We start from the raw sequence: 14,789 nt of genomic DNA, 5'->3' as shown, positions 1-14,789 counted from the left end.
AGTTTGACACCTCTGATCTACAGCCTTAAGCCTCATCTACATGGTACAATTTTCCATCAGATAGACGGATCTATTAGATAGATCTAATAAGAAATTGCATCGTGTGTAGACATCTACATTTTTTCAGATCAATTTTGCGATAGATTTTGCTTTGATAAGTACCCAAAATCTATTGCAAAATCTAACGCAATCCAAGTGGACCGGTTGGAAACTAACTAATAGGTCCATCTGATCGATCCGATCTAATGCAAAATTGTACAGTGTAGATGAGGCTTAATGCAAATCAAAGCTGCTGTCAATGGGGGCAGAGGGTGAGTGCCTCTGCTTGAATCTTACCTGGGAGAGGGAGAGAGAGGACAGGAGGGGAAAACTGCACACCGCATGGGACATTTGCATTGGAGGGAGGAAGGGATGAGTAGGTCACAAGGACATCTAATCTGAATGAGTGAGGGAAGCAGTCAGGCAGAGCACATACATCACATCATTTAGCACTAGAAGACCTAAGGAGTATTGTGTGTGTTCAGGTGGCCATACATCAGGCTGATCGACCATCCAATTAGAATATTCTAATGTATTCGGATGAAAATCTGTGCCACCAAGTGCATGCCTGACCAACAATGCGATCAATTTCAGGTTCAAAATTGGGTGCATTCTCAATCGCGCATGCTGCAAGATGTTGCTCTATTTCCTGACAATCTGCAAATGCGATGAAACCCCCAGTGTAAAGTGTATACCTTGCCTGTCTGCTGCCACCGATTGCCCCTCCCCTGCCCCTCCCCTGCTCTGGGCACATTCACCTTTCCATACAGGCACGCTCCATGTGGTTTCCTAATAAGGGCGTGTGTGGCGCATGTGTATGCAGTGGAGGAATCCCGGCGGAGGCCAAGGAAGGTGAGGTAATTTATACATTTTACACGGGGGGACATTTACACTAGGGGACAGGGCCGGCGAGGCAGAAGTATGCGGCAACACAAGGCCGATTTCAAGCTAAACTTGATCAGGAATCTGCCTGCGGTGTACGGGCAGCCGACAGATCTCTCTCATCAGATTTGATAAGAGAGTTTTGTCTCTTGTTCGAATCTGCCCATCATCGCTAGGTGTATGGCTACCATAAGTGTGTGTCTGTGTTCAACTGTGATTGTTTTCATTTGTGTGTACGTGCGTGCATGCATGTATTCACCTGTAAGTGTGTGCCTGTGTTCAACTGTGTGTCTTTAAGGGTGGAAGGGGGAGGGGAGCCTAGGGACCACTAGATTAACAGGGATATTAGGGGCTACCTGCCTGATGCCACTAACTGTATTTACCGTCTAATTCCTGTATCATATTAGTGACCTCCGAAACCTACATCCAAATCCGTGTGTTATGTCACTAAGGATGACCAGAGACAGTGATTACAGTGTAAGATTCTAAGGACAGTAATGCTAGATATACACAATACAATTTTCTGTGAGATTTACAATTTTCAACAGGTCCGTTGGATCTGATTACTGATCGATTTTCCATAGAAGTGATTAGAAAATCAGATTGGTCCTGTTGGAAATAGTCGATCTGGCAGTAAAGGTGGCCATACATCTAGCGATGTATGGGCAGATTCGACCAAGAGACCAATCTCTCTCTTATCGAATCTGATATGATAAGAGAGAGATCTGTCAGCTGCCCATACACCACAGGCCAATTCCTGATCAATTGCTCAATATGCTGAAATCAATCCGCAATTGGCCCTGTGTGCCAAATCTGTCACCCCGACGATGTGCTCCCCTAATGTAAATGTGCCCCATGCAAGTTATACTTTACCTATCCACGGCCTACGCTTGTCCCTCTGCTGCTGCGGGCGCATTCCCCTTTTCATACACGCGTGCCCCCACGTGGTTTCCTAGTAAGGGTGTGCGTGTGCGATGTCACAAGCGCGCCCATACTAGGTAACCATGTGGGGCGCGCATGTATGAAGAGAGGAATGCGCCCGCAGCAGCAGAGGGACAAGCGTAGGCCGTGGATAGGTAATGTATATTTTGCATGAGGCATCTGGGGGGTGGGGGTGGTTATGCACTGGGGGGTTTGTTGATCGTTGCAAAATTGCACGACATTCCCCCCGCTCAACCGAATCAAGCAAGTCGGTCCAACACCTTGCTGCATGCGCGATCGAGGATGCAGCCAATTTTCATCCCAAAATTGCCGGCATTGTTGGTCAGGCATGCACTTGGCAGGACACATTTCTGATTATAATAATTGAATGGGAAAGTCAATCAGGCAACAAGTCGTCTGATGTATGGCCACCTTTAAAGAGAATCCGAAGCTAGTATAAAACTCGCTTCTTCTCTTATATTCAGCAGGGGCATGTGTGCCCCTGCTAAACCGCCGCTATCGCGCCGCACAATGGGGGTCCCTTACCCCCCAAATCCCCTCCGTCCTCGCCGGGGATCTCTTCCGCATAGAGGCAGGGCTAACGGCTATAGCCCTGCCTTACACGCGTATGTCAGTGCGTATCTCCGCCTCTCCACCGCCCCTCTGTCTTCCTTCACTGAGAGAGGCGGCGATGCGCTGTGAGGCAGGGCTGCAGCCGTTAGCCCTGCCTCTAGGAGCAGCAAAATCTACGACCAATTTGGTCGTTGATTTTGCAGGGGGGGGGGGGGTATTGGGGGGTAAAGGACCCCCGTTGTGTGGCGGGATAGCGGCCGTTTAGCAGGGGCACACATGCCCCTGCTATATATAAGAGACAAAGCAAGTTTTTTTACTCGCTTCAGTGCCAGAAAATTGTATTGAGTACTAGCATTCGTGACATGAGGCAGGGATTAGAGTTCAGAATATTTTTACTTGGGGGTGTGGCCTGATTTGAAGGGCGGAGTTGAGTCCACCAGATCGCCTGTGTATAGGTGCTGGAGTTATAAATCCGGCCCTGCCCTAAATGCTTATATGTCAGAAAATTGCAGCAGGATCATACAGAAAACATAATTAGCAAAATGCAAATTATGATTCTGCATTGTGTAAAATTGCATGCTATTTACTAAGTGTGACCCCTGACTCACACATTGTATTTCAAATAACCAATTTTCTTATCACAAAAACAAACAAACATTGCTATCTGGGAGTACTGCAGATAAAAGCATTTAGGGCTGAGACACACCAGAAAAGCTCCCCAAACACTAGAGGTTTCAAAAGCTCTTCCCAGTGTAATGCTATAGGGGATTTTTACAAAACCTCATTGCTCCAGTGTGCATAGACACATAGGATAACATTAGCAGGAGGTTTCAAAAACTCAAAGTGCTCAGAAAAACTCCTCTGGTGTGCACCAGGCCTTACAGGGGAAAAGCCTGTCATTACTCCTAGCTGGAAATTCTGTAGGGACGGGGTTGAGGGGAATGAATAAACCATGAGGGCCCTTTTCCACTAGCAGTCGCTAGCGTTCACGCTGAACGCTAGCGATTGCTGAATCACAAAAGTGCAGGAAACCTCCGGCGATTGCGTTCACGATGTTGCTATGCTGTAGTGCATAGCAAAATCGCGGCAAATATCGCTCCACGGCGCGATTGCGTTTGAGGCAAAAACGAATCGCTGTAGTGGAAATAACCTACCGCGATTCCTGTTATTTAGCAAACCCTAGCGATTGTAAAATCGCTAGCGGTTTGCGATTTAGCGATTCAGCTAGTGCAAACACGCTAGTGGAAAAGGGCCCTGACTCCTACAGCTAGACATTTATTACAGTGTTCAAAGATACTATCTAAAACAGGCACTGTATTGTAATTGGAATAAAGATACCGATCTGCAGTGTCAGGAGAAGCAGTAAATAAAGAAGGGGGGGGGGGGGGAGAAACACTTTATATACAATGAAAGATAGCAAGTGCCAAAAACAGATTATAGTGTGTAAGTCACACTGACAGCAGAGCATAGACAAAAGCAGATACCAGAGGAATAAGCAGAGGATATAACTAGTAATAGCAGAAGAAAATACAGATCAGAGAAGTGAGAGGCTGGAAAACACAGGCAAACATTATATACACAGGTGCAGCCAGATGACCTCACTGTAACTGTACACTAGCACAGGCTAATTTGCATACTGCACAGTGATTGGAGGAAGGAGCTGCTGGAGAAAGGAGCAGCTGGAGGAAGTAGGAATCAGCTGGATGGCACTGTAAATTTGCCAACCAACATATGGCTGCGCAGTCTACTAGCATGCAGTAACAGAAATGAGGACATGTGAAAGGTATATTACAGCAAACATACATTTTTATTTATTAAAGCAGTATTAAGCAACACATCAGATATTTTTCCAGTTAAGGTTACTTCCGCTTTAAGATGCAACTAGATGGTGTCATAGATAGGATAGCAATTGCCACACAAAGAACCCCTGATCATTGCACCACTGACACGTTGCTTGCACGCTAAGATTCACAAGCTAGGGGACACAGGTAGTCTTGAGCAGTGCACTCTGCACACCATGTTACAGGGGATGGGGGGCCCAGACACAGCAGGGAGCCAGCTAGCAAGCCCAGGATCGATAGTGCATAATCCTTACACTTCTCTGCCAATAACAAAAACCTGCTCCACCATCCGTTCTGCTCCTGTGACTTGCATTAAAAGCACTTTGTGCTGAAAAATTAGGCTTATACGCGAGGATATACCGTAATTGATTCAGATTCAAGTATTTAGGGCAGAGTTAGAACATGGAGTGACAGCATAATCATACAGATTTAGCTCAAGTTACCTTTTTAAAGGCTTTTACAAGCTTCTTTTTGTCGTAGTCATCTGCAATGCCCTGTACAGTAGTTAGAGTTTTCCTTCCGTTTCTTTGCTGAATTCTTATATGGATGTAATCTTCAGTCCCTGCCGGGAGTAAGTCGTCACCCTTAGTTGCATCAGCAAAGGGGTCTGGAAGGAGAAAAACAAAAAAACCACAACCTTAGAAAGTCAAATTCATATTTCAACACCATTCTCGCAGCAGAACTACAGTAATACTTCCCTTTAATGCAAATATATATATATATATATATATATATATATATATATATATATATATATATATATATATATATATATATATATACACACATATATATATATATATATATATATATATATATATATATATATATATATATATATATATATATATATATATATATATATATATATATATATACATATACACACATACATATACACATACACATATATACACTCACTTGATCAATGTGATTTTATAAAAATCCCCATAGCTTTGCATTAGCAGATCAATGCTAACAAAAAAGCTCTTGCAGTGTGAACCAGGCCTGACATGTGTAGTGAGAACAAGGGCTGATACAGTGAAAACACTCTGAACAGGCAGATAGGAAAGCATGGCTCCATTCTACATGCCCATTGGTCTACTACCATCCAATCCAAAAACAATCCCAGTTGAAGGCCCAGTATGAATAGCCTTGACTGAAAACTGATCTAAAAGTCCCATGAATGCTTTCCCATGTCCATTGCCCTAAAACAAATAGTATATTTTTACCATGCAGTAGAGCCACTGCTATTCATTGGGTGAAATGTCTGTTGAAAACCATGCTCCCATCCCATATGTTAATGACCCTTAACCTCCTGAGCGTTACGTCGCTCAGGAGGTTTTGTTACTTTTTGCCCGATTATTAAAGAATTGTGCCAAATGACTGTAATCGCTCTAGCTAGCACTAGGCTACCTAGAACAAGTGTCCGGCGCTCTCCGATCCCTCGTTTATACATTACCCAGCCTGGATCCAGCAATCGGCGCAGCCTCCCCGGACAGCTCCGGTCTTCACTATGTGGAGGATCGCACATGACATTTGATGTCATGCGCAAACCCAATCCTCCCCATAGAGAGCCCGGAGCTGTGCGATCGTTGGATCCAGAGGGGTAATGTATAAACGGGAGGAAATCACAGGGGAGCGGCAGGTGCCTGAAACTTACTAGCTAGCTAGAGCTTTTACAGTCGTTTGGCACAATTATTATTATGGGGGACTCCTGGGGGCACAGATCAGACCGCTAAGGAGGTTAAAAGGATACATCCAGGCAGTTTAAAAAAAAAAAAATCCACTTACCTGGGGCTTCTTCCAGCCCATGGTAGCAGTCCTGTGCCCTCACCGCAGCTCTGGTGGCTCCTGGTGTCCTCCGCTGCAGAAGCCGACCTAGCCAGGTCCTGTGCATTCCACGGCGCGGGTCATGTGGTCTGGCTGACAACAGGTCTGTTCTGCACCTGTGCAGTACAATTCAACGCAATAGAACGCACAAGAAGCCAACCTGACGAGATTGGCTTCTGGATCTGAGGACACAGGACGGCTGCCACAGGCTGGAGGAAGCCCACAAATGACCCCATTTTAGAAAGAAGAAGACACCCCAAGGTATTCCGTTAGTAGTACGGAGAGTTCATAGAAGATTTTATTTTTTGTCACAAGTTAGCGGAAAATGACACTTTGTGAAAAAAAAAACAATAAAAATCAATTTCCGCTAACTTGCGACAAAAAAAGAAAATCTATGAACTCACCGTGCTCCTAACGGAATACCTTGGGGTGTCTTCTTTCTAAAATGGGGTCATTTGTGGGGTTCCTATACTGTCCTGGCATTTTAGGGGCCCTAAACCGTGAGGAGTAGTCTTGAAACGAAATTTCTCAAAATGACCTGTGAAAACCTAAAGGTACTCATTGGACTTTGGGCCCCTTAGCGCAGTTAGGGTGCAAAAAAGTGCCACACATGTGGTATCGCCGTACTCAGTAGAAGTAGTACAATGTGTTTTGGGGTGTATTTTTACACATACCCATGCTGGGTGGGAGAAATATCTCTCTAAATGGACAATTGTGTGTAAAAAAAAAAAAATTGTCATTTACAGAGATATTTCTCCCACCCAGCATGGGTATGTGTAAAAATACACCACAAAACACATTATACTACTTCTACTGAGTACGGCAATACCACATGTGTGGCACTTTTTTGCACCCTAACTGTGCTAAGGGGCCCAAAATCCAATGAGCACCTTCAGGCTTTACAGGGGTGCTTACAATTTAGCACCCCCCCACTTGCCAGGACAGTTAACAAACCCCACAAATGACCCCATTTTGGAAATACACGCTAAGGTATTCCATGAGGACCATGGTGAGTTCATAGAAAATTGTATTTGTCGCAAGTTAGCGGAAAATGACATTTTGTGGGGGGGGGGGGGGGGGGGGGGGGGAATTCTGCTAACTTGTGACCAAAAATTAAATATTCTATGAACTCACAGCACAATCAAATTGAATGTCAGCACAATGAAATACAATTACAGCACAATCAAATACAATGCACTGGAAAGGTGATTGGGGGGGGGGGGGGGGGGGTGTCTGAGGGCGATCTGAGGGTGTGGGGGGTTGACTAGGTGCCCGCACGGGGCAGACTGGGTCCTGATCTGGTGGGTGGCAGACACGGGGTGACAATAGGAGATCAGTGAGGGATTACAGGGGAGAATAGATGTAAACAATGCACTGGGGAGGTTATCAGGAGGGGGGTTCTGAGGGCAATCTGAGGGTCTGGGTGGGTGATCAGGTGCCCCCAAGGGACAGTTTAGTGTCTGCTCTGATGGGTGGTGGTGACAAGGGGTGATAGGCAGGTGATAGACAGGTGATCAGTGGGTAAGGCAGCTGTATACAAACGTATACAGTATACAGGGGGGTGGGGGGGTCTGGGTGGGATCTGAGGGTAGGGGGGGGTGATCAGGGGACCCTAGGGGCAGTTAGGGACCTAGTCTATGGGATAGCGTTGACAGTTAGTGACAGGGAGTGATTGATGGGATTTTTTGTGGGTGCTTGGGTGCAAACTGTGGTGTGCTGGGGTGGTCAGGGGGGGGTTCTGAGGGCTGGGGTGGGCTAAAGTGTGTGTTGCTATACTTATCAGCGGGCTGCCTGTCCTCTCTGATGGTCGCACGACGAGTGACCATCAGCGGAGGAGGCAGCCAGTATAATACACTTTGTTACAACAACAAAGTGTATTATACACTCTGATTGGCCGGATCGCGCAAGTTTGAAACCCGCCGGCGCTGCCGATTGGCCGGCGGGTTTCCGAGTAGGGTGGCCAGCAGAGCCTATTACCAGCGGTGATCGCGTCATTAATGACGCGATCGCCGCACAGCCACCTCTGATGCCGCCCCCGCCGATGGGCGTATTGCGGTCGTTTGGGCCCGGTCGTTGCCGCCACCCATCGGCTGGGGGCGTTCAAGTGGTTAAACAGTCTGAAGCCTTCTAAAAAAAAAAAAAAAAAAAAAAAAAAAAAAAAAAAAAAATCCTTTATCAATAGTGCTAAAAACGCAGCATTCCCGCAGCAAAACAGTCATTAACCAGTTCAGCCTTCAGTCGTTTTCACTTTATGCATCCGAGCAATGTTCACCTCCCATTCATTAGCCTATAACTTTATCACAATGAACTGATCTACATCTTGTTTTTGCCGCCACCAATTAGGCTTTCTATGGGGGGTACATTTTGCTAAGAGCTACCTTACTGTAAATGCATTTTAACAGTAAGAATAAGAAAAGAAAAAAAATGAAAAAAAAAAATCAGTCAGTTTTCGGCCATTATAGTTTTAAAATAAAACATGCCTCCATAATTAAAATCCACGTATTGTATTTGCCCATATGTCACGGTTATTTCACCGTTTAAATTATGTCCCTATCACAATGTATCGCGACAATATTTTATTTGGAAATAAAAGCATTTTTTCCGTTTTGCATACATCACTATTTACAAGCTTAAGAGAAATATTTCATCTTTACATAGATAAAGTTTAGACCCTTAGGTAAATATTTATGTGGTTTTTTTTTTAAAAGTAATTTTTTTTTTTTTATTAAACATTTTATATGGGCATTTTTGGGAGGGTGGGATATAAATAGCGTTTTATTTGGGGAAATTTGTGTATTGCAATGTTTTTTTACTGTTACTTGTAGTTTTACTTTTTGGCCACAAGATGGCAATCTTGAGTTTGTTTACATGACGTCACTCTAAGCGTACAATGTACGCTTAGAGGGACAGAGCTTCAGAAAAAGCGTAGCTTCCGAGAGAAGCTGTCGCTTTTTCAGCGGGGGAGAGGAATCAGTGATCAGGCACCATAGCCCGATACATTGATTCCTGGGCTACCGAATCCGCGGCCGGGAGTGCGCGTGCAGACGCGCACGTGGCCTCCTGGACGTAGGTACTAGGTCCAGGAGGCATAAATGGTTAAACCCCCCAAATGCCCGAGGCAAAATGCGGGGAGCGCTTCCTGTAAGAGGCAGAGCTTTGTGCTGTAGCTCTGCCTCTACTTGCGTCAATCCCCACTGCTCAGTCTTTCACTGAGGGGCGGTGATCAGCAGGAAATGACGCCAATGTAGGCAGAGCTACAGCTCTAATCTCTGCCTCCCCGGGCAGCAAAATCCATGACTTGGAAATTTTGCCCCGGTATTTGGGGGGTTTAATAACATCGTTCTGCCTGCTCTATGACACTCCAGTGACGCACATAATGAGAGGGAGTCAGAAATGAGACTGCGACGGCAGCAGGAACCGGTGAGTAAATCCATCCCTGCGCACCACTCTGCATATTGCCCAGGGGGGAGACATTGTTACAAGTGGACACTGTACGCTCTTGCAAGGGGAGCACACAGCCACTCCAGTTGCCAGGGGAGACTGACAAGCAGACACTGTCCACTCTTGTGGGGGAGGAGGCACACAGCAGTTTAAATTTTCCTGGGGGAAACATTGTTTTCCAGGGGAAAACAAGTGGCAACTGTCTCCTCTTGTGGGGGAGCGGAGCACACAGCGTGTGTGGCTACTGTGTATCAAGTTTGGGGGGGGGGGGTGTCGGCTTATACTCGAGTATATACGGTATTTAATAATCTATATTAGGGTACACATTCACTAGTGCTACTTTATTCATCCAGTTTCTCTGACGGTTTAAAAATCCTTAATTCTTCACACAGCTCGCAAATAAACTTTACTGTGTCACAGCCTGCAGGAGACAACAGCTAGATGTGCTTTAATATAACTAGCAGTCAGGGGTGATGTATATACACTACTCCTGACTGACTTGTTTGTAATGATACACTCCACGCTGCATCTACTTCGTAGTCTGCTATGTGGTGTATGTACTGATGGAAGAGACACTGTTTACGAAGGCATTATCAGGATCTTTATCAAACAAAAGAGGAACACTTAGGGCCCTGAAAGGTTGTAATAATGTGCTGCTTAAATCACCCCGATATTAAAATATATACAGCACATCACAATTTCTTAAAAATGACATCATTGCTTCAACTAGTCAGCAGCACATTCCTCCAGACAGTGCTTTACAGATACATTAATAATTAACACTCTAGAAGTTCCAGGCACCTGAATACAAAACCTGTATTTCAATACCCAGTTGGTATATTACCATACAAGCCACTGTGACAGAGATCTGAAGACTCAGACCTATTCATGCATTGTTGTTAAAAAACCTGGTCTATTGAGAAATTAACACATGTAACAAAGTCTACCTCTGCCAGTTGTTTACAGAATAACAAATCCTATTGTCTCTGCTGTCTGTACCATGTCTATGCTATTGTTTCAAATATTTTCTATGTGCACTCCGGTCTAATCTGGTTTTTCCCTAACATCAGGGTGTATATAAGATTGACCTGTAAATAAAGATTTCAGATGCTGTTCCACCAATTTAAGTGTTTGTGGTTCTGTATCTCCCAGCTGGAAGAGAGGGTATTCACTTGGATTGGGGGAGAACTTTAACCTGGGTTGCAGATTATTCTGCTAAGTCATCTTGTAGCTGCCTCCGCTGAAATTGAGCTAACAGTTTGGTGTCGAGAAGTTGGATCCGCCATATACAGTATCGGGTGAGTAATTCTATTTTTTGATTACCACCCTATACTGTCAGAGCGGATTAATAGAACCCGGAGGGAAAGTGCTTCTGTAGCGCCTCTCCCAGGAATCTGATATTCCTAAAGTAAATAGCGGGTCTGATGCCCCAATTAAGAAAGCAGTACTGTGTGTCTAAGTGAATATTCTCTCTAAACCTTGTATATTGTTGTATAGTCGCTTAACCACCCTGGCGTTCTGATTAAATCGCCAGGGTGGCTGCGGGAGGGTTTTTTTTAAATAAAAAAAAAACTATTTCATGCAGCCAACTGAAAGTTGGCTGCATGAAAGCCCACTAGAGGGCGCTCCGGAGGCGATCTTCCGATCGCCTCCGGCGCCCAGAATAAACAAGGAAGGCCGCAATGAGCGGCCTTCCTTGTTTTGCTTATATCGTCGCCATAGCGACGAGCGGAGTGACGTCATCGACGTCAGCCGACGTCGTGACGTCAGCTGCCTCCGATCCAGCCCTTAGCGCTGGCCGGAACTTTTTGTTCCGGCTACGCTGGGCTCAGGCGGCTAGGGGGGCCCTCTTTCGCCGCTGCTCGCGGCGAATCGCCGCAGAGCGGCGGCGATCAGGCAGCACACGCGGCTGGCAAAGTGCCGGCTGCGTGTGCTGCTTTTTATTTGGAGAAAATCGGCCCAGCAGGGCCTGAGCGGCAGCCGCTGGCGGTGTTGGACGAGCTGAGCTCGTCCAGACCGCTCAGCTGGTTAAGTGAATTTTAGTTATAAAAGATTGCATGTTACTGTATAGATTTGTGTAGATTGTATGTGAGGTTAAGCTGAGATTGAAGGTATAAACTTGTCCACAGAGGATAGTAAAAATTCAAACCATAAATCGGGTGTAGACAAACCTGATTAGAAACTATAGAAGAATCACATAAGCTGGAGACCAGGTTTGCCAGTAAAGTCTAATACTGACGTCACCATCCCTAGATAAACCTTCAAACTCAGCTAATCTCACTCTATTTTTTTTTAGCTTAGCATAATGGGAAAGTCTCAAAGGTAAGGGGACTCCCAAGGGTTATTTTTGATTTATGATGTATCATATTCTGTGATGCTGTTTAATGCGGATATATAGATTTGTAAGTTTTAGAAAAAATCATGTTCCACAATTTGCTTTGAATCTTATTTCTGACTAACTCTATTTAGGAGTTTCATTTTTTTTTTCTCGGAGACACTCAGCAGTTGCAGGTGTCTCTCTGGACCAGGACATTTTGAATGGGCATTGCGGCCGCAGGATAACTTTTTTTATCAGTCCCTCCAAAATGTTCTGGCCTGGCTACTAGATGTTTCTGAGCCTTTTCTTCTAATTACTATAAATGTGTTTGTCTATCTCCTCTCACTGTAGTTTCTGTGGAACTGTGATTTAAATTGCTTGTGTATGACTGGTTGCACTTTTTCAGCTAGGTTGTACTTTAAATATGCATCTCTGGACATCTGCTCAGAGTTGTTGCAGGTTTCTACCCCCTCCCTCCATGTATTGGGAGAGACTTGTGTTAATGCTTTTGTTTTTTCTCTTTCCTCTTCCCTGAAAAGACTGGGGGCAATGAGGAGAGTGTCAGGAAACAGAAACAAAAGAAGATCCCAGCTATATGTGGTTTGTCTGTTTGTGTATGTGTCTGTGCACAGAGAGTATCCAAATATTTTTTTTAGAGTTAGGAATAAACCTCTTAATTTAATTGATCGTTTTTTTCTACAGTCAGAAAAGTCAAAAGCTAAATTATTGTTGGAGTCTAAGGTATGCGGACTGTGGTTATGTAAATGTGCATGTGTTGTCTTTCTTTGTCTACTATAGGAGAGGGTTTGTAAATTGTCTTGAGGCAAGGCAGGTGAGATTGAATGTGTAATTGGTTTTCACCTCATATAATGAATGACCCATGCACAAAGTTGCTGGCCATTGTGATGTTTTGAATTTAGTGTTTTGCAAAGGAAACAATTTATTTCGGGTGAACCAGATGTAACATGTCTTAAAATTTGTAATTTAAAGTTGGTTATAAAAAATTAACATACGGAAAGGCATGTTCCATCTTCAGTTTTTTGTTTTTCATGTGGGTTTTTTTTTTGTCAGGTATTTTTGCATATACCTGAGAATTCAAAGCACACAACAGTTTTGCTGTCAATGGGTGAATTAGGTTTGTAAATCTTCCAGTAGGAATTAAGTTGCTGTGAATGAAATGTAATCATTTTAACTTGAGCTTGCACTCATGCCGATATGAATGTAATGTAGAGATTGTGTCCAAAATCATATTGCTCAAATTACTAGAAGTTATGCTCATGCCAGGTTTTCTGTTCATATTGCCAAGAATAATGCAAACAATTGTGTGAATGTTTGGGTACGTGTATAATATTAATGGTGATGAGTCCCTTAAGCAAAGTGACATACTTATATTTTTTCACTTGTAATTGTGTAAAATTCTAACAAATGCTTTTACAGCAATTTCTTTGTTGGTTTCTGGTCTGTCTCTGGTTACAATCTGAGGGGTGTGGGAAACAAACCCTGGTGTTGGTGCATTTGGGGAGGGTTTTGAACAGCAGACGTTGGCCCCCTGTACCACCTACTGTGCACAGGGTGAGATGGGGGGCCAACTAAACCTGCAAGTGGCTGAATCACACAGCCTCATAACCCGGCCCACATCAGTGTTCTAACATGCCTGGAGAGGGTGGAGACAAATATGTCATGTAAAATACTTATTGGTTGATTTGATTGTAATTGTCTCCATATGTCTGTTTGTATTGATACTGTGCTGTATAAAGCAAGGTCAGAGAAATGTGTTTAAGTGTCAGAACTCTATAGTACTAGGATTTACAGACAGTATGATGTTAGTAAAAGAAATTTGAATAGAGAGAGTAACCTTTGTCAAAAATATTGTTACATAGCTACGCATGTGGTAAATAGGTTGCACACACCCACTAAGCTGTTTAACTTCTTATTACCATTGAGGACCTCTACATAACTGCTTTGATTGAGACTGAGCTATCAATTACTTGGCTCATGCAGTTTGACAAACCTTGAACTCTTGTCTGATTCATCTTTACTAATTTGCCTGCACAAGTGTTCTTTATTACCTGTTCACTTGGAGACCTGCCTGTGATATCACCTGATTATGGAATACTTTGGAGATCATCTGATATGATTCTCCTGCACTGATGCAGCCCTAGAAGGATGACCCTCTGCTGTAAGGATGAGCCCTTCCTGCACCTGCCCTCCTCCTGTGTTGGTGATGGCTGCTTCAAGCCTTTCTTTTGTGTCATCCTTTGGGAAGAACTCCGCCTCTGCTGTTGCAACTGTGAGGTTTCTCAACTGGGATGAGAAGTTGAGTCTGCCCTTCCCTGCCTTCTACAACCTGGCTGCAATTGCTACATCCTTGTTATAAATCTGTTTCCATTTCTTTTGTGGGTGCCCAATGCCATACAATGAAACTGCTAACAAAAAGGCACTGGGTGTAGCCACGGTGATTACACGGCCAGCTCTCAGCCGCCACTGTCTGTTTGCCCCGAGACAGTGAGAGCTTGGCAGAAAAACATCTGCATTCATCATGAGGGCTTGTGGTGATGAATTCACCGTCCTCCTTCACCCTTCAAATGAACAATATTCTACTCTGCAATAATGAACTGACATTTCCTGGACCCACTCGAGGATCATTTTTTTTCCAAAATGCATTAAGGAGTTCTAACCTTATGGGTGAGGTGTGGCTTTAGGCAACCTGTTACAGTTTACCACATTCAGTTTTCCATTAAGTTATGCAGGGCTAGATTAGGATGATATACTAGCAAAGCTAACTACTGTTAATTCATCGTGTAGTTGTGTAACCCTTTAAACTGTATATTGTATTTGTGTACCAATGACAACACTAACTCATTGATCTCTAACATACATAGAGCTGTGCATAGTATCTAAGTGATCCCGCCCTTTCCTTTAGAAAAGGTTGGGATCAAAGG

At 44.2% G+C, this 14,789-nt stretch overlaps 1 protein-coding gene across 1 annotated transcript in view; it reads right to left on the bottom strand.

The window, feature by feature from the left end:
• Positions 1-14,789, bottom strand: part of EIF1B (eukaryotic translation initiation factor 1B) — a 51,096-nt gene that overhangs the window by 14,250 nt on the left and 22,057 nt on the right. Inside the window, exon 2 of the mRNA XM_068234493.1 lies at positions 4,700-4,863. Within this exon, the coding sequence (XP_068090594.1) occupies positions 4,700-4,863 (164 nt within the window). The remainder of the gene's footprint in view (positions 1-4,699; positions 4,864-14,789) is intronic.

Source organism: Hyperolius riggenbachi, chromosome 5 (genome assembly GCF_040937935.1).
Source record: "Hyperolius riggenbachi isolate aHypRig1 chromosome 5, aHypRig1.pri, whole genome shotgun sequence".
NCBI classification, from domain to species: Eukaryota; Metazoa; Chordata; class Amphibia; order Anura; family Hyperoliidae; genus Hyperolius; species Hyperolius riggenbachi.
This window is presented reverse-complemented; position numbering and strand designations above follow the sequence as displayed.